This window comes from Dichotomopilus funicola, assembly GCF_033296635.1.
Source record: "Dichotomopilus funicola strain CBS 141.50 unplaced genomic scaffold C8A04scaffold_34, whole genome shotgun sequence".
NCBI classification, from domain to species: domain Eukaryota; kingdom Fungi; phylum Ascomycota; class Sordariomycetes; order Sordariales; family Chaetomiaceae; genus Dichotomopilus; species Dichotomopilus funicola.
The window spans coordinates 206,794-225,579 of record NW_026944055.1 but is presented as its reverse complement, the minus strand read 5'-3'; the positions used below and the strand labels follow the sequence as shown (position 1 = coordinate 225,579).

The 18,786-nt window shown below is 54.5% G+C and overlaps 4 protein-coding genes across 4 annotated transcripts; 2 read left to right on the top strand and 2 right to left on the bottom strand.

The window, feature by feature from the left end:
* Positions 1-2: 2 nt before the first annotated feature.
* Positions 3-1,434, top strand: C8A04DRAFT_12474 (Reticulon-domain-containing protein; the record flags this gene model as incomplete). The annotated part of the gene is made up of 5 exons (XM_062777353.1): positions 3-62; positions 162-255; positions 336-497; positions 566-867; positions 970-1,434. 5 exons carry the CDS (start codon positions 3-5, stop codon positions 1,432-1,434), a joined length of 1,083 nt encoding a protein of 360 aa, XP_062636722.1.
* Positions 1,435-2,817: 1,383 nt separating this feature from the next.
* C8A04DRAFT_12439 (DNA topoisomerase) lies at positions 2,818-8,611 on the bottom strand (the record flags this gene model as incomplete). Its single annotated transcript, XM_062777342.1, has 4 exons — positions 2,818-3,774; positions 4,180-4,767; positions 4,824-8,393; positions 8,546-8,611. The coding sequence occupies 4 exons, from the start codon at positions 8,609-8,611 to the stop codon at positions 2,818-2,820; spliced, it is 5,181 nt and encodes a 1,726-aa protein (XP_062636721.1).
* A 4,886-nt stretch (positions 8,612-13,497) lies between these two features.
* On the top strand, positions 13,498-16,232 carry C8A04DRAFT_37543 (uncharacterized protein; the record flags this gene model as incomplete). The annotated part of the gene is made up of 4 exons (XM_062783909.1): positions 13,498-13,870; positions 13,936-14,051; positions 14,111-14,195; positions 14,260-16,232. The coding sequence occupies 4 exons, from the start codon at positions 13,498-13,500 to the stop codon at positions 16,230-16,232; spliced, it is 2,547 nt and encodes an 848-aa protein (XP_062636720.1).
* Positions 16,233-17,177: 945 nt separating this feature from the next.
* On the bottom strand, positions 17,178-18,521 carry C8A04DRAFT_12484 (uncharacterized protein; the record flags this gene model as incomplete). The annotated part of the gene is made up of 1 exon (XM_062777356.1): positions 17,178-18,521. The coding sequence occupies one exon, from the start codon at positions 18,519-18,521 to the stop codon at positions 17,178-17,180; it is 1,344 nt and encodes a 447-aa protein (XP_062636719.1).
* Positions 18,522-18,786: the final 265 nt, after the last annotated feature.

Sequence of the window (18,786 nt, the reverse complement as noted above, 5' to 3'; positions counted from 1 at the left end):
AAATGGCTGACGCTGCCGTTACCAACGGTAACCCTAATGTGGACGCTATCAAAGCGAGTAAGGTTCGTGTCATTTAGCTCTTTCTCGTTCGCGCCTGGCTGCTTCTACCCCCCCTGCTGTTCGCATTTTCTTGGCTAATAACTTGTGCAAGTGTTTCACAGCTCGACATCCGATACCCAACCCTCTTTTTGCCCCGACCAACTGACGATATCCCTTCCGCAGATGCCACGTCTGCTTACAACACTGTCACCAACGGTACGTTTACCTCGCCGATTCGAAAACAAATATCTGCCTATGCACTGCGAAAAGACTCTGACAGGAAGCTTGCCCCACAGGACCCGTAGCCCAGAACGTCAAGACCCAAACCTCCAAGGCCACGGACGAGATGTCGAACCTCGCTGCCGCCCGTCATCCGCCTTCTTACACGGCCGCCACTGGCCAGCCGCTGACGAACTACCACTCCTTCTTCTCGGAGCTCCTATCGTGGCGCAACCCCCGTACGTGTCGCCCTCCCGACTTCCGATACCATAGGCCAGGAACATACTGATACTTTTGTGCTTTCCAGGTGCTTCAGCTATCGCCTATGCATCCCTAGTCACACTCATCTTCGCGGTTAGGTACCTCGATGTGCTGCGCTGGGCTTTTAAGCTTACCTGGATGGTTCTTGGCATCACCATCGCCGCCGAGGTCGCTGGAAAGGCGCTTCTGAACAACGGCTTCGCCACTCAACTTCGCCCTCGCAAGTACTACACCATCCCGCGCGAGACGCTCGAAGCGGCGATTGGCGACGTCCACGAGCTCATCAACTTCTTTGTTATTGAGTCGCAACGTGTGTTGTTCGCCGAGAACGTGTATGCATCGGCTGCTGTAAGTGGGCTCCACAATCGACTCCACAACCCGATCAAGCGCCCGCAGCTCCCGCAGCTCCCGCGCAGGATGCCACAGAGAGCTAAGCTAACCCCCCTGCAGGCTGCATTCGGTGCCTTTCTCTCGTACTACCTCGTCAAGATCGTCCCGTACTGGGGTCTCGCCGTCATCGGCACCACCGTTGTCTTCTTCACCCCGCTCATCTACACCTCCAACCAGGAACTCATTGACAACCAGCTGAAGCACGCCAGCGAGGTTGTCAACGCCCAGACCGCTCAGTTCCGCACCGTTGCTCAGAAGCACACCGAACAGGCCACCCAGGTCACGAAGCAGTATGTAGGTGACTACACTGCCAAGGCCCAGGCTTTGATCAAGGGCGCTCGCGGCCACGAGGTCAACGGACAAGACAAGACCAACGGGCAGGAAAAGCCTTCCATCAAGGCGACTGATTTCCCCACCGCTCCTCAGGAGGAGCTGAAGCACCCCGATCCTGAGCCTGTCGAGGTTGTTGAGAACACCTTCCCGCCTGTCGCCAAGACCGATGGCGAGTCTCTGATCGCCGCTTAAGAGCCTTAGTGATCAAAATATTTGATGGCTGAGAAGTTCTGTGTACGACGACACCAAGCTCACTAACATCTCAACGCCTTGCTCGCTGAGCGTTAATAAAGCAACATCTCCGGTAATAACCGGTTTAGGAAGGCAAAACTGGTAACTTGTGTTCTAGGAGGGAACGCACAAATCTGTTTTTAGGGGGGTTGTCTCCGTTGATGGACGACGAGCTGGTTTTCCTGAGATGAGGGGGGATGGGGGTGGGTGGTGTATGTTTTCTGGGAGACGGACACATGGGCATGGGACTTTCCCAGGTTTTATAGGGTGGGTTACCGGATGGGCGGAGTACCGTGTTGATATTGTATGCTTGATTTTGACTTTTTTTTTTTTTCTTAACACATCGTTTTTCCCACTCTTTCTTGATCGTTTGGGGTAACTGTGATTATGTATGTTATTAGCTTGTTGATGCTTGGTGGTCTGTGGACGATGTATTGGTATGATATGCTCTTCTTAGGCGTGTGTGATTAACATGAAAGTTTTGTGTTTCTGTTCGGGACCTCGCTACGACTGAGCAGCACCTCATGAAGGGGACGAAAATGCCTGGGGCCTGGGGGATCTAGATCGGGGGCAACCGATGAGAAAATCTTCGGACCTAGAGATTTCTTGAAACTTGTGCTGGACAGCGTTTCTCGTCTTCTACGATGTAAGAAGCACTTGTGCACTATACCGTCCAGAACAACGATGAGGTTTCATTTTGAAATGTGCTCACGGAATAGGTTAATGGGGTGACAGAATACTAGCAGTTTCCACAGGGTCACCAGTAACAGGCTAAGTTGAATGGAGCAAAGCAACGTATCAGTGTTATGCAAGAGATCCCATATATAGTTTCGGACTTACTTCCCTTCTCGTTTATCTTCAGGTAGTCAAGCCATGAGAAGGGAGAATCAGACCATCGAGAGCAGAGAGAGTAAGGTAAATAAATAACTCCATACGGTGACTAAACAACAGAGATATATGTATAGAAAAGCCAATAAAAAAAGAAATAAGAAAAAAAAAGACACAAATAACCAGATGTACACGGTTGGTTCCCTTTGCCTATGCCCAGAGCACCACTTTCTCCGACTACCATAGCTCTCTCTCTCCGTCTTGACTGCTAGAGAGGAGAGAGCAAAGCGACAAATGAGAATGAGTGAGAATGACAGAAAGGTTAGGTTGGTAGTGGTTGAACAACCCACCGAAGAAAAAAGAAAAGGGCAGGGAATTCGTATCTCGTCAAGAACTTAAAACCAAACAACACAAATCAAATACTGTCCGTGGTTTGTTCGTTTGTTTGTCACCCCATGCAGCCACTTTCTCACCCCTTCCCTCCTTAACTCTGCACGCACAACTCACACCGCTCATCTAGTCACTATCCTCATCCATATCAAACGCATCACTATCAACTCTCTTCTTACTCTTGCCCTTGGCACGGGCGCCCTCGCCGCCAGAATCGGCGCTGACGAAGGAATCGTCCTCGTCTTCATCGACAATCGGTTTGGCCTTGGCCGCAGCCGCGCGGCCAGGTCTGCGCGCTAGGGGTTTGGACGGCGGGGGGCTAGCCGGCGCGTCCTCCATGAGCTCGTCGTTATCGTCGTCGTCGTCGAGAACCTTGCGGCTGGACTTGGCCTTTTTGGCGGCGTACGCTTTGGCGGCGGGTGAGAGGGCGGCGGTTTTGGACTTGGCGAGCGAGACGGCCGTCTTGCCCTTGGCCTTGGGGGCCGGCGCGGCGGCGGCGGCGTCGTCCTTGGGCTTGTTCTTGGCGCCGGCCGGGCGGCCGCGTTTCTTGGCTGCACCGGGGACGACACTGAGGGGGGCCTTGGCTTTGGAGGAGGCGGCTGGCTTTGCGGTGGCTTTTGGTGGGGCAGGCAAGTCGTCGTCAGATAAGAAATCGTCGATATCGTCGGATTTGGTGGTGGTAGACTTACGCGGAGAGGACATGGCGAGGGCCTCGTAGTTGGTGTCGTCGTGGTCGTCGACTTCTAGGACCGACCTCGACTGCCTGGACTTCACCCTGGGGAGCGGCGCATCGCCCGCTTCCGGCCGAGACATGGCAAACAGACTAAGCCTGCCACTGTTGGTCGCCGGAGCTCCTATGCCCTTGACCATGGCACCAACGTCGCCGAGCAGGTCATCACCGTTATCCTCGTCACTGTCTGAGCCGAACTCATCATCAATGTATGAGCGCTTGGCTTTGGCTGCGGCCCGCTTGGTTGGCTTTGCGGCGACTTCCTCGGCGTCAGATTCGTCGTCCTCGTCCGCGTATGATGGCTTGGCTTTGGCTGCTGCTCTCTTTGTCGGTTTCGGGATCACCTCCTCGGGCTCTGATTCTTCAACATCGGAATCTACAGGCGCGGGCTTGGCCTTGGCAGCTGCCCTCTTTGTCGGCTTGGGAATGACCTCTTCGGGCTCCGACTCCTCAAGATCGATATCAACAGGTGCCGGCTTGGCCTTGGCAGCTGCACGCTTGGTCGGCTTGGGGATAACTTCTTCAGGCTCCGAGTCGTCAAGATCATCATCATCATCGGCGTACGTGGGTTTGGCCTTAGGCTTTGGCGCCGCACGCTTTGTGGGCTTCTTGACAACTTCCTCCTCTTCCTCCCCGTCATCGATGTCCATCACATCGTCCACAAGCGAAGGTTTGGTCTTTGGCAGATCCAGGTCTTCGAGATCCTCATCGTCTAGATAGGCCGGCTTCGATGGTTTGTCCACAACTTCATCTTCAACCGGGTCTTCAGACTCATCCTTGACGTCGGCCTTGCCCAGCTCCATGAAGTCGTCGTCCGAATCGTCACTCAGCACATACTTGGACTTGGTCGCAGCCGCCCGTTTGTTGCGGCCGGTAGCTGCGGCGGCCGCCGGAGCAGGAGCGTCGTCGACCTCGGTCTTCACCATCGCCTTCTTGCCGAGAAAGGCGAAGTCGTCGTCATCCGAGAGGTCGGCCTTCGGCTTGGGTTTGGAAGCGGCCTGGAACTTCTCGGTGAATCTCTGGTGGGTCTTGGTCTCGACCTTCTCAGCCTTGACAGCCTTGCCCTTGGTCTTCTTCTCGGGCTGGTAGTCATCGTCGTCCTTGATACGGCGGCCCTTGCCGGCGCCAATCTTGGCCGATGCGCGACGACCCATTCTGCGGATACCGGTGGTGATCTCCTCTTCGAGCTTCAACTGAGTGTGCCACTCTTCGAGGAACCCATCGAGGTCCTTGATCCAGAGGTCCTTCTCGCTCAATGCGTCGAGTTCATCATACTCGGCCTTCTTGGCTGCGATCTGGTTCTTGAGCTTCTCAAGACGTTCGGTGGTAAGCGACCAAATGGCCATCTGTACGCTGTTAGCAAACTGTGGGGGGGTTGCAAGGTTCGGATCTCGACACATACCGACAGAAGGTAGTCATAATCTCGTGCACCGCTCGCTGTCTCTTCCTCTTCACCCTCGTTGTTAAGCTCCTCGTCGGACTTCTTCTTGTCGTCCTTCGGCGGGAAAGCCTCGTACTTCCTGTCACGGAGTTCCTGGACGAGCACGGCCTTCCTTTTCCGGTTGACCACGAGCTTCTCTTCCACGATCTCCAAAATGAAGCGGTACTGGTTCTTGAGCTTGCGGTAGTCAGCGTGGTAGACCCCGAGCCAGTGCTTCTTCCGGGCCGAGTACATCTTGAGGCGGTAGTTGTAGAACTCTTCCATGATTTGTTCCGTATTCTCGTACTTCTGGATCTGGCCACGAGTGTTGAACGCAACGAGGTTGGTGGTGGTGACGGATTTGGTGAGCTTGAACTTCTCGATAAGTCCTTCCTCAAGGGCTGCCTTCATATGCTTGTCCTCCATGTCGATGATGAAGTGAACAGTCTGATGGTCGTTGAACTCGCGGTAATCCTTGATGAAGCTGGACACCTTCTCACCCCGGATGATGTCTTCGAGCTTGGATTTGAAGTCATCCGTCCACATCCGGATCGGCAGCTCAGTGACGTGAATCTCATTCGGCTTCTGCTCATCCTGCTTGATAATACCGTTAAATTTGAACCTGTTGGGACCATCGGGTTCCACCACGCCCTTCCAGCCGCGGAACCAGGGGGTCATGGGCTGGAATGGCTTCTCCTCAGTGTCCTCGGGGTCAAACCGGCCCATCCGCCGCTTCAGGTTCTCAACAATGTGTACCGGGTGGTAGTTGGGAATTTGTGTACTCCAACCCGTACCGATACCGTCGGCACCATTGACGAGGACCATAGGGATAACCGGCACGTAGACCTTGGGCTCAATCTCCTTCCCATCGTCGTCCTGGTATTCGAGGCTGGGCTCATCAAGCTTCGAGAAAACGCGCCGGGCAAAGGGTGAGAGTCGCGTGTGAATGTAACGAGCGCTGGCGGCATCCGAACCACCAGAAAGACGAGAACCAAAGTTACCGCTGGGCTCGAGGCAGTTGACGTTGTTGGAGCCGACGTAGGTTTGCGCCAAGCCGACAATCGTTTGCTGCAGGGACATTTCACCGTGATGGTAGGCGGCCACCTCGGAGATATAACCAGCAAGTTCGGCAACCTTTTGGTCGTTGACAAGATTTCGCTTGAAGGCAGCGTAGATGACCTTGCGCTGACCGGGCTTCAAACCGTCGATCATGGAGGGGATGGATCGCATGTTATCGGCCATACTGAAAAGAATGAGTTCCTTGTGGACGAAATCGGTGTAAGACTTCCTGTGGGCCGTGACGTCCATGTACGTCCCTGGGACAAAGTTGCCCAACCATTCTTTACGGGCGTCGGCCTTTTTCTTGGAGAAAGCCAGCTCAAATAATTGGGACTCTTCGGGTTTTAGAATCTCAAACTTCTTCAGATGGCGGTCCAAATCCTTGAAGTAAATCTGGGCGTCCTCGTTCGAGGAACTACCCAGACCCTTCAAGTACTTGTATTTCCACTTCCGAATCTCAGACTTGTGGTTATCCTTCCACGTTTCGTACTGGGGCAAATTGAAAAAAGTTTTGAGGTTCTGCGGCTTCTTGGGATTGTTACCCTGCCACACCTTGACCACTGGGGTGATGAACTCCTGGAAGAAATCTTCCACGCGTAACAGCGACGGAAACTGGACTTCGAGGAAGTTGATGAGCAGCCCCTTGATATGGCTACCGTCCAAATCCTGATCGGCCATGATCATCAGATGGCCGTAGCGAAGGCCCTTGGTGTCCCGGTAGTCTTGCTTGTGCTTGAGGCCAAGGATTTTTTTGATGTTCTCAATTTCCTTGTTCTTCATGATCTGGTCCAGCGATGCATCGCGGACGTTGAGCATTTTACCACGGAGCGGAAACACACCAATGCGGTCGGGGTCCAAAACAGCACGACCGGCCACGGCCAACCCTCTGGCAGAGTCACCTTCGGTCAAGATCAAGGTACACTCGTGGCCGCGCTTGGAGCCGGCCCAGTTGGCGTCGATGAGCTTGTCGTTGCTGATGCGGGAGCGCTTGTTTCCGTCGGATTTCGCGAGAAGCTTATCCGCCTTCTTGTCCGCAAAATCCATGATATTTTGAATGGCCTCGGAGGCCTTGACTTTTTTGAGGAAAGCGTCGCTGAGCACACACTTACTGCCAAAGGCACTCATCTTGGTGGTCAACTGCTCCTTGGTCTGCGAGTTAAAAGCCGGGTTGTCGATGAGACAGTTGATGAAGATGAAGATGTGGTTGCGGAAATGCGAGGCCTTGAGAGAGTGGCCCTTTTTCTTTTTGTTCATCTCCTTGCCTAGCGCTTCGCAGATCTGATCGGCAATGTAGTTGACGTGCGTACCGCCGGACGTGGTCGCGATGTTGTTGACGAACGACACCTGCTGGAAAGAACCATCTGAAACAGTGAAACCGACCTGCCACAGCCGGCCGTTGTGCCGCTGCTGGTCAAACTCGACCTTCGCTGCCGGCCGTTGGCCATCGACGGCAAGATCACCGCGCTCGTTGGCAATCGCCTTGGCGTACAGCTCACAGTAGCTCTTGAAGTTGATCTTGAGGTGCTCGCCGTTCAGCCAGACCTTGATCCCAGACACCGTTCCGGCCAAATCGTAAACACGGCGATAGATCAAGCCCTCCAGATCGTCATCAATCCCGTTCTCCATCCCGAACCGCTTGTAGTCAGGCAAGAAGGACACCTTGACGAAATCCGAAGACTTGTTCGTGAGGATCTTGGGTTTCTCCATGACACTCATGTTGTTTGACCAGGTCTGTTTGTACCGTTTGCAGTTTACGGAGTCTTGGAGCTCGATGGAGAACTTCTGACTGAAGATGTTGGTGAGCTTCGCACCGTAACCGTTACGACCACCGACCGTCTTCTTCTCGTTGTCGTCGTAGTTGGAACCAGTCAAGAGGTGACCGAAAATGAGCTCGGGGATGTAGCATTTCTCCTTGCCGTGAATTTCCACCGGAATGCCTTTTCCGTTGTTCTCGACTGAAATCTCGCCTGTTGCACGGTCCACGGTGACTTTGAGATATGTCATGGAGCTGTCTCGTTGGCTGTTGTCCGCGGCGTTGACGAGAATCTCGTCAAAGATCTTGTACAAACCCGGGACGTAGGCCACGTTGCGGTTCTCCATGAGCTTCTCGGACGTGTTGTAGACCCACATCTTCTGATCCAGGCGCTCGACAGAGCCGATGTAGGTGTCGGGACGTTTGATGATGTGTTCGAGTTGGGTGAGTTTCTGATACATCTCGGTTGCTGTCTTGTCGGACTTGGCCGTGGGGCCGGCAGCTGGCGCGTCCCCATCCCCGTCCTCCTCCACCACCATGCTATCATTCTCGATTTCGGCGAGGGGTTTGCTCGCCTTCTTCGTTGGCGCCTTTTTCTGTTTCTTTGGCACACTGTCCTCGGCGTCGCTCTCCGACTTGGCCCGCTTTTTTGTCGCGCCCTTGGTAGCTTTGGCGGTTGTTGGGGCCGCCTTAGGTTTGGCGGTGGTCGGCTTTTTCGGCGCCGGTTTAGCTTTGGGTTTCTTCGGAGGCATTGTTAGTGCATGCGAGTAGAGGGTTAACTAGAGATTGTAGGTTGTAGGAAAAGAGTTGCGTGGCTGAAACCGAGTGAAAGGAACCAGGGCCGATCCAGATCCCGTCATCAGCCAGCGCAGGGGAAGTGCAACGTACGTACCACCTCTGGGGAATAGGCATCAGATTCGTCTTCGTAACCGAAGACGGAATCGCCGTCTGAATCCATGGCGACTGGCGATTGAAAACGGCGCTATTGTTCCACGGAAAGCGTCCTGGCAATTCGGCGACCGGAAGAAACGGCCGACAAGCGGGCAACAAAAGGCTGGGGCACATGCAGGAGGAGAAAGAACCAGAATCCGTCGCGACCGACGAACAATGAAAAGGCCAGAGGGGCTGAGCCTTGGTGTGGAAACGTCGACCGGCGCGCTTGGCGATGTTGCGATCAAAAAGAACGAAGAAAAAAAAAAGAAAGCACACAGACCCAAAGTGAGTGCGTGTCGAGTTGGGCTGTGGAGGGTTGAGGGTTGTCGTGGCGAGGAGTGCCAAAGGTAAACAGAGAATTGTTGTGCAGATTTCCAAAACAGGCACAGAATTCGACCCGTGGTTGAGATGAGGGGCCCACAGTGTTTTCACGCGACCAGGACGCGACTTGCATGAAAATGCCTAGCCGGATTTGGTTAGGGGTATTGTTGCCTCAGGCGGCACAGCACATTCCTTCTCTGTGGAGAGAACGTGGAAGCCCCACTTTTGTCAACGACAAACGGGCTTTCATCTTGGGCACTTGAAGGGAACACCTAGCAAAGTGATACAGGAAAGAACGAGATGAAAATTTTACGACCTAGGGAGCCTGGTCATGCAAGTGGGGGGACAGAATAAACTAGACAGCAAAGTACCACAACCGCCAAACACCACCATGTCACCACAATTCAAGAACCCTTATCCAGCTCAAGAATATCTTAAAATTCTGGGCAAGGTACTGCTAGATTGAACAGCTCCATTCTTTTGAAGAATTGCGAGAGAAAACGAGCATAAAACGCCCTCTTTGGCGGTGGTTTGGGGTGGTTGGGATACTTTGCTGTCTGGCTAATTCTGTCCCCCACTTGTCATGCACCTTGGAGCCTCCGGGTTTGCCCGATTTCGACAACCGGCGGGCTCACCACGAATCTACCCTTCGTATCTTGCAGTTTTGTCGCTTGGTTGGACCGAATGCGCTTGTTTGCGGTTTCGCATTGCACGGATCTCATTTCCAACCCCAATAATTGTACATGTACAGGTGTGATGAGGGAAGCGTGGGCCGTGTGGTGAGGCGGCCACGCTGGTCGTTCGACAATGTCCTTTTTCGCTGACGGACGCGACGGAATGCAGATCGAGTCCTTTTTGCAGCATCCCGTCGTGCCCGTCTCTGGCCGTGGGCTTCTCCAGCTGACTGTTTGGTATGTGTGTGTGAGAGTCTTAGTTAGTTCCCAGTACGTACCCCTCAGCCACCTACCCTCTTACCACAGCACGTTTGCTTCAATACGGTGTATTCTCCGGCTCTATTATGCCCAGTATAGTTATGCCCGACCTCTTATAAACGTCTTCCTCTTTTTTCTCGTAGACCACTCCCTAAAGAGCACCCTCTAAGTGCTTAGGTCAGTCTAGAGTCTCGAGGGTTGATCAACGGCCACGCACCGCAGCCGTGTGCCTGCCGGGCCGACTGTAAACGCCCGTCCCGTCGAAAGACACACACCCGTTTTGAGCGCCCTCCAATCCAGGCCGTTACATCGTGGCAGATTTCGGAAGTAGTCCCCCCCCCCCTGCCAGGGCGTTTCCTGTCAACTACCGCATCCCGGGGCGGGGAAGGGAAAAAGCCTCTTTTGCTGCAGGATTTGTGTGCGTGTGTGAGTGTGTGTGAGAGAGTATGTGTGTGTGTGTGTTGTGCTCTGCTACCTTACCCCCGGCCTGTTGTACCACTGTCAATTTGGATGCCACATGCTAGGAAATTTCCCGACCCGATGCCTATAGCCGCGACATGCCTTCTGGCAGTCGCACCGCCTTTAAAGTTAGTTAGGAGCCATCCTTTGACAGACCATGCCTCACGGGTACGGCGCCACGAGCGGCCCCCAAAAGTATGGGATACACTTTCAACGGCCGGGCCGCGATGAGCGGCGGGGGGTTCGCAACGCAGTTAGCCAGATTTGGCAACCTACCTCGAATGGGACGGGTTCTTCTCGTAATGAGTGAATGGATGGATGGCGGCAACTCGACGACGGATAAGCCATTAATTCTTTCCTGGCGTGGTGTTCGGACCCGGGCATGTATTTTGTCCTCGCGATTCGGCCATCCGCTAGGAGAGACTATTCATTGGAGGAGGGCAATCGTAGCCCATCAAACACCCAAACGGGCCAGCGACAAACTCTCTCTCTCTCTCTCTCTCTCTCTCTCTCTCTCGGTACGATCTACCCCTCGTACAGGGGTCTCGTACCGCAGGAACTGCTGTTGTCTGCAATGTGGGCTTGTTGGGCTGTCAGGTTGCCCATCATTGACGACTGTTTGGGTTTAGCCTCTGTTCTCATGGCTGGATTGGGAGTTTCTCGGCTCCTGGACTACCGTTTGGGGGGTTGTGGGCATGCCGCTCATGGTTTGGCCATCCGGTGCCTGACAGCGGTTTTGCCGTCAGAACTCGCGGGTGGCTGCAGGACTGATCACATTTTGGAACCGGGGGGGGGGGGCTTGAGTGAAGCCCAGGGAACGCGAGTCGAGGGATCCATGCCGCCTGGCACACAACGGCTGCTCTCTGTGTGCCTGGCGTCCTGGTAGTTTGGCCATCGGTGGGCGTCCAGTTTGGGGGGTGCAGCGACGAGCAGTCAAGTGATTCCCGTCTGCGCTATCCTCTGTCCTCACCCGTCGCCCGCCTCTGCGCCACAGTTTCTTTCAACAACGGGTGGTGTGTGTGTTCTTGTGGACCGTGGATGGATCGACCCTCCTGCTTGAAAGGAAACGTCCCGGGCCGCAAGCCGCTGGTATTCGCCGACTGAATCACACTCGCCGAGGATGGAGAAGAGGAAAAAAGAGAATGAGAAAAGACCCATCATGACGGGGCGAGCGGGTTTCAGGCGCTGCCTCTGTACTCATCGGACAGTTTCCCCGTGTTTCGTTGCGCAAAGTGCAAGCTCGTGGAGACAGCAAGGCTCGGTGCAGTGCCATCTGCCCTCTGCCTCACCGCTGCGAGACACCTGGGGTGGAGTGTACCGCATCGGCTTTTCTCGAAACCAACTAGGTGCCCGTGGCGCTCTCGTTGATGTTGTTTTGCAATGGATCCGGATCCACGGGGGTAGAGAAATTTCAACTTCGGTCGTAGGCTAGGACTCCCGGCTCTCTCCACTATGGCCCTGTATGCACCCGCTGTCATGATGATTCCCTCGCGGGTACCATAATTACATAGTGATGCCAACCGGCCTAGCTGGCGCGTCGAGGTGTGACACCATTGACACGAGCAATACACCTCTGGGCCCGACGCCGAAACTGTTTTCCCATCACGTCCCTGACGGAACGGCGCGTAGATTCTACCTTCCCCGGTCTTTACCTGTCTCGTTCTCTTTCTCCTTACTGTTTCGGTCTCTTTCTCTTAATTTTCTCATTTTCTCGTTCTTTCTTTCTCTCTTTCTCTCCTCCAGAGCGATGAAGCAGCCACGTGTGTCGAGTCATGGAGCCATCTTCTGCCAGGATGTCAACATGGGACAGGTTTCGTTCTTTGTTCCACACTCTCACCCGGAATTATGAGGAAAGTAACCAGACAACGCCTCCTGCAGCTGGCCGGCGGGTTTACTTTCTGTCAAGTGATCTCAAACAGGCAATACCCCTACCCCCCGGTCACCCACGGTAGCATGTACATAGTATGGTATGGGTATTTGTGGTGTCAAACTCATTTGCTGTCTGTTTTTTGTGCCCACCAGGCCATGCCGCTGTCGTCGTGGATCCCGGAGCACACACGCCTGTGGCCGTTCGCAAGAAATCCAAGCCCCAAGCCCCAAGCCCCAAGCCCCAGTCGATGAGCACACAGGGCCCTCGACCCGCCTGGCGCTCGTCTCGCATGGGAATGGCCCGCAAGGCCAGGCCGGTCGTCCTCTATCATACAACGTTCGTGGCGTAGTAGCGAGAGGAGAGATAGGGTCTCCACCGCGGGGTGGAGGAAGGGTGTTGTTGTCCATACACCCAGCCCAGTGTATACCTAGCCCAGTATAACCCAACCCAGTATGGGACGCTGGCGCCTGAAGCCCTGAACCGACGCCGTGAGAGGAGAGAGGAGAGGGGAGAGGGGAGAGGGACACAAGGAATAATCACACTCCCCCGTGTCTCTCCCGACAGACCTACCGACCGACCCAGCTGGCACGGGGCAAAGCTGGTAGGTAGTTCTGCCGCCACAGTCACAGCTAATCAGACAATCGTTGCCTACCATCACTCGTCCAATTATTGACCGCCCCTCCGCCGTTACTTGTCACTTTCCGACTAGCAACTCGAGCCCCAAAGAGCGGTGGAAGAAAACCAAACGCTTCTATCCGCCATCTAGCGGTCGACTCCGTGGGTCCCCCCAGAACAAAGGAACTGCATCGAGAATCCTGAACATAACGGAAGACGCCCCCCTCCTATCCACCCCGGGCCCCGGGGACTGCAGGTCCGTTCGGCGTCGGGACTCTTGACGAAGCAGAAGAAGAAGAAGACGAAGAAGAAAAAGAAGGAAGAGGGACTGCTGTCTGTGCTTCCTTGCTCCTTGTCTCAGGTGCACGCCCTTGAGGTTTCCACCAGGTCGCGAGGGTCCCGCGGGATTTGTTGTTTGCGAACTGAAAGAGAGAGAAGAAGCACCGTGTTTTCCCCCTTCGGACCCCTCGTCCCGGGGGTTGCAAGCTTTGCAAGCTCTAACAAGTTGTTCCGGTTTTCTGTATCTCTGTCTGTCTGACTTCATAACCTGGCGACCCCGCCCAGCTACCGGCTGGCATCTATCTACCTTTCGTTCTCTCCCTCTCTCGTTGTTCGCTCTCTCTTTTTCTTCTACCGACGACAAACCGCAGTTAAAGAGACGAATTCGCGAGGCATCTCCCCATCTCCACCCTCGTCCTCGTCCTCGTCACCGTCATGGTATCCGTTGCCAAACTCCTGAACCCGGAGCCCCCGCGGGCTCCGCTTCCGGCATCTCGCCCGTCTTCGGTGTCGTCGGCCCAACACGCTGGAGGTTACCGAAGCGAGCAGACTTCAATAAGCAACCACTCGATCGGAGCGCTGAGGATGCTCGAGAGTGCCAGTTCCAACGCCAACGCCGCTGCCCGACCCAAGGCTAAAGTCACTGTCAACTTTCCTCCTTTTGAAGACCTTGATGAGGCGTCAGTTCGGGAAGTGCAGAGGTTTCAGGTCCATCCTCTCGGCTCCATCCAGGAGACCAGTGAACGGATACCCTATAACAGCGGCAAAAAGGACTTCTTCTCGAAAACTGGCAGAGAGGGATTTGAAGGTGAGAGAAACTCGCGAAGCCTTGGTTGATGCGCAGCGTATGACTGACAACTCGCCTGGATGTAGTCTTTAGCTACAGCTTCAAGGTGCCCGGAAACGATACCAACTACACGGTGATGTGGGACTACAATGTTGGTTTGGTCCGGATGACGTCCTTCTTCAAATGCCGTGGCTATAGCAAGGTCAGTTTCTGACCATCTCCATCTTTCGGGGATATGTTCTTACTGACTGCTTTTACCAGACCACGCCTGCGAAGATGCTGAACATGAACGCTGGTCTCAAAGACATCACCTACAGTATAACGGGGGGTTCCATCAAAGCCCAAGGTGAGGACTCTCCTTGAAAGATGATTTTTGTTCTCTTCTGCAAATACTGACCCCGAGAACACAGGCTACTGGATGCCGTACACCTGTGCCAGAGCCATCTGCGCGACATTCTGCCACAAGATCGCCGGTGCTCTTATCCCGCTCTTCGGCCCTCGGTTCCCCTTCGAGTGCATTCCCGAAAACGCACTCGGACACGGACACATGATGATAAGTAAGGAAATCGTCGAGCGGGCAAAATGCGATGCTACCATGCAGTTTCGACCAGCTCCAGCTCTCCCCAGTCCCCGGCTCTCCCGCAGCGCCAGCCCCTTGATTTCCCAGCGCTCGACCCGGACCCGCGACCCGTACGATTGCCCCTTAGACCACCACCAAGGCCGGCGGTACTTCCCCGGCTCCTACACAGATCACGATGCCGAATACCGCTCGGTGTCATCCGATCACTACAACAACCGCCGCCCTTTCCCACCCATACCACCTCTACGAATCCCCACCTCGCGACCGCTCCCAGGACCACCATCATCGGTCCCAACACCGCAACAGTCCCCAGGGTGGACACCGGTAAACCGACCACCTGCTCCCCAGTTCCATCCCCCACACCCACATCGGCATCGCACTACCCTCTCCCAGCACGGAGGAGGAGGAGGAGACCTCCACGGCGGAGGCAGCATGAGCATGACTTCGTCGTCACCAGCGGCTAACCCGTGGCTCTCGGTCATTCCGAGATCGCCGCCGACTGTGGGCGGCCACAGGCGCGGGGAGGACAATACGCACAGATGGGGTCCGTATCACCCTCGTTCTCACTACCGCCATCGCTCTGACGACCAGTATTATTGGTATTATTCACCGCCGCTGACACATTCGGGATGGCTTTCGAAGGATCAGGATGTGAGACTTGCTCCTTTAAGACTAGGGAATATCCAGAGCAATGCCGGTCCCAACAACAGCAACAGCAGCAGCAGCAGCAGCAGCAGCAGCAGCAGCAGCAGCTACTTTGGTGGGAACCACCACCCCAGCCAGCACAACCACCCCAGCAACAACAATAACAACTCCCACAACAACAACAACAAACGCCGCTTCAGCAAAGTCGATGGCAGCACTGTTACAGAACGCAGCACCCACCCCAGTAACCCCAGCAACACAAGTAAAAGCCCCGAAGACACAGACCTCGACGACGATGACGAAGAAGAAGAAGAAGAGGCCTACGACGCCAGCGACAGCCGCGCAGGCAGCGACAGCCCCGAGTCTGTGGCGGCACCGCCCCCTACTCCAAACTCTCCTTCTCAGCAGGGGCATTCTCCTCCGTCTGCTTTCTCGATCACCACCCGCTCTAATAACCACGGTGGCCCAACCTCAAGCACAACTAGCGATGCCGATGCCGATGGTGGTGGTAGTGGTAGTGGTGGTAGTGGTAGTAGTGGTAATGATACCAAACCCGTTCACACCCGGTATAAAACCCTCGCCGCCAGTCTAGCCTCCATCGCCCGTCGTGCCTCAGAACGAGATGCAGCCATGATGCTTATGCACATGCACATGCGCGGGCATGATACCGGTGATACCGGTGATGATGGTGATGATGATGGTGATGACGATGGTGATGACGATGGTGATGACGATGGTGATGACGGTGATGATTCTAATGGGGAGGAGGAGGAGGGGGAGGAGGAGGGTTGTGTTGGTCTTGGTGGTAAGAAAGCTATTGCTGCTGGGGGTTGGGGGGGATGTGAGGGTGATGGGGATATCGAGCGGGAGAAGGATAAAGACAGGAAGAAGAAGAAGAAGAAGAGTGGGGAGAGTGGTCGGAGTCGGTCTGGAGGTGCGGCTGCGGGTGTGGTGGGTGATACGATTTGTGTTCGGATGCCACAGCTGTCGTCGTTTTCGCGCGGGGAAGGGGGTGGGAGGGATACTGATGTTGATGTTGATGTTGATGTTGGTGTTGATGTTGAGAGGGGTGAGCGTGGGTCTGGGGTTTCGTCGTCTCGGGGGATGGTGGCTGGACCGAGGACGAGGTCGAAGAAGCGGAGGACTTTGGAGCGGTAGGGGGAAAGAAAAGGAGGATTATCTAGGTAGATTGTTAAGGGGTGTGTGGTTGGTTCGGGTTTTCCTCTTTTTCTTCCTTTTTCCTTTTGGATTTTGTTCCATGAGAAGGGTGGGTGTAGGAGGTCAAGGTGCATGGATGGAGTTGGAGGCGTTGAGTTAGTAACGCGATGATTTTTGAGATTGGTTGGTGTTGACGGATACTTGGTTTTGAACAAGTCCTGTTTTCATTACCTATTTTCCTTTTTATTTGTACCTCGTCTTGTTTTTTGACCCGGCATTCATTCTTAGGTTGCTACTACTACTACTACCGCGACTCGAATTCCGCGCTCCTTCTGCCCCTTTCTTCAACATCCCTTTATAACCCATTCCTGCGCTAGTCCTTCCATCACTCTCTCCCTTAGGGTTGATCAAGGGAAAAGTCCGTATGGATTTCACGTAACCACTTACACTCTTTCCCCCGGTGGGGGAGATAAGGTGTAGGTGGTCAGCTTTTTGGCTTTTTTTTTTTCATCTCTCCTTTTACTCTTTACTCCCTCGTCTGGTTTATGCCTTAATTCCCCCAACGCCTGGAAAGGAAATGTCGGGTAATAAAACGGTTGCAAGTTGATAGTAGGATATGAGAGTTAGTACCTACGGCGAGGGCACAAAAGACTGAGCTTCATCGTGGCCCTGAAGCGTTTGTTTGTATGCCTTGTTTTATCATACGTGGAGATGGGAGTATCATGATTCGGGGTACTTGATCAGGCAGTATGTTGCTAATGTCTGGTAGGGATGATAATGCAGTCTTGATTTCCCCTGTAACAATACTTGTGCAATGTACAGTACGTGTCACGCGGTATGGAGAGTCATAGTCTTGTTTTCCTTCTATGAGTGGGCTCTAAGCTCACTGGGAAACATCTTTTCTACACCTCCTCTTCAATCGGGTATCACGCCGCGTTCTTTGTTTTATTGCCCACCCTTTTTCACCTTGTCCTCTTTGTACTCTTTTATCCACCCACTTGACCTCGCTTTTGGCACAACAAACACCTTCAACAAATTATCCACAACTTCCACCGCCCCGTCCTTCAGCAAGTTCAACAGCGGCACCTTGTTCCCAATCCTCAATAGCCCATTCCCAGTCTCAACAAAGCAGTCGACCCCCGCAGGGCTGTATTCGCCCGTTCGGTCCCATGGCAGCGGGAAAACGTAACCAAAATGCTGCTGCAGGCTCTCCCGCTCGCTAAACGCCTTGATGAAGTCGCTCTCAAAATGGCAGGGATATAGTAATATCGTTGGAAACACCAGTGCGCTGGTTGGATCCAGTTCATCCGGGGACAGCATAACCCTGGCGTCCTCCATATCTGGTGGGCGGCCTGTGGAGCGCATCTTGATCCCCCGCGCCTTCAGCGCCACCTGGAGGAGCTTCTTCTTTTGGCGCTCGGCGGAGAGCCGGTCTTCTTCGCGTTTCCGCTTGGTGGCGTCGGTGCCGGCCGTCTTGATGATGTCCTGCGCGAGGGCAAGCAGTGGCTTGTTGGAGGAGTCGATTTCGAGGCCCCGTGCGCATGCGTCGTCCGCCTCGGTAATCTTGTTCACGGCTAGAAGGGCACGTGCGGAACGGTAGAAAGCCTTGATGTTGCGCGGGTTGAGGCGGAGGGCGGCCGCGCAGTCGAGCGTACAGGAGCGGTAGTTGCTCAGTTCGAGATGGCAGGCTGCGCGGTTGATGTAGAGCGTTTCCAACAGAGCCCGTTCCGATTTGATCTCCTCGGGATTTTCGGGAACTTCCTCTAGGTCATCTTCCTGTGCTGGTTGTTCCGGTTTGTCCTCCTCCAAGTCCGGTTTCGTATCCTTATCCGCTTCTGGATTGAACTTGACCTCATCGACGGCCTTAGGCACCATTTTCTTCCCGCCTTTCGACCTCCGTAGCTCTTCTGCGGCGAGAACCGCGACACCCTTGCCATAGAACTCCTTTGCATCCGCCCAATGCTTTCCTCGGAAACACTCGTTCCCTTGCTCCTTGAAATTGGCCGCGTTCTCCAGGGGGGTGCCGTCGTAGGCAAGAGCCTGCAGCGCCGCCAGTTCGTCATTATCCTCGGACCCATCCAGCTCGGTCATGAACATTGGGTGTTTCTTGAGGTCGGCCACCGTTTCGTCGAGAGTCAGGCCCGCATTGAGGGTACGGCCGGGGGGGAGGTCCGGTACCATGGAGAGAATATCTGGGGCTGGCCCTGGTGTTGGGGCCGGTGCTGTGGTTGACTTATTGTTTGACTCGCCTAAGCTGAGTGACTCGGTGTTTTTGGTGATTTGATCCATTTTGGAGAGCTCGCCGATTGCCGGCGGTGTTCTGAGCCCTGAACGACTTGTCGAGATAATAGAGCGGGGTAATCCCCAAGCACTTGAAGGCTCTTATCAATACTAGAAAAATGTTACTGCTGGTTTGCCCCCTGAATTTTGTTTACTCCCGACCCTAGTCTGTTGTTGAGGTGAACCCCTCTATGGCTGCATGGGTGATGAGCCAGCTTGAGGCGGGGCAGATGAAAAAAAAGGCCCCTTACCGAGGACCCGCTTCCAACCCTAA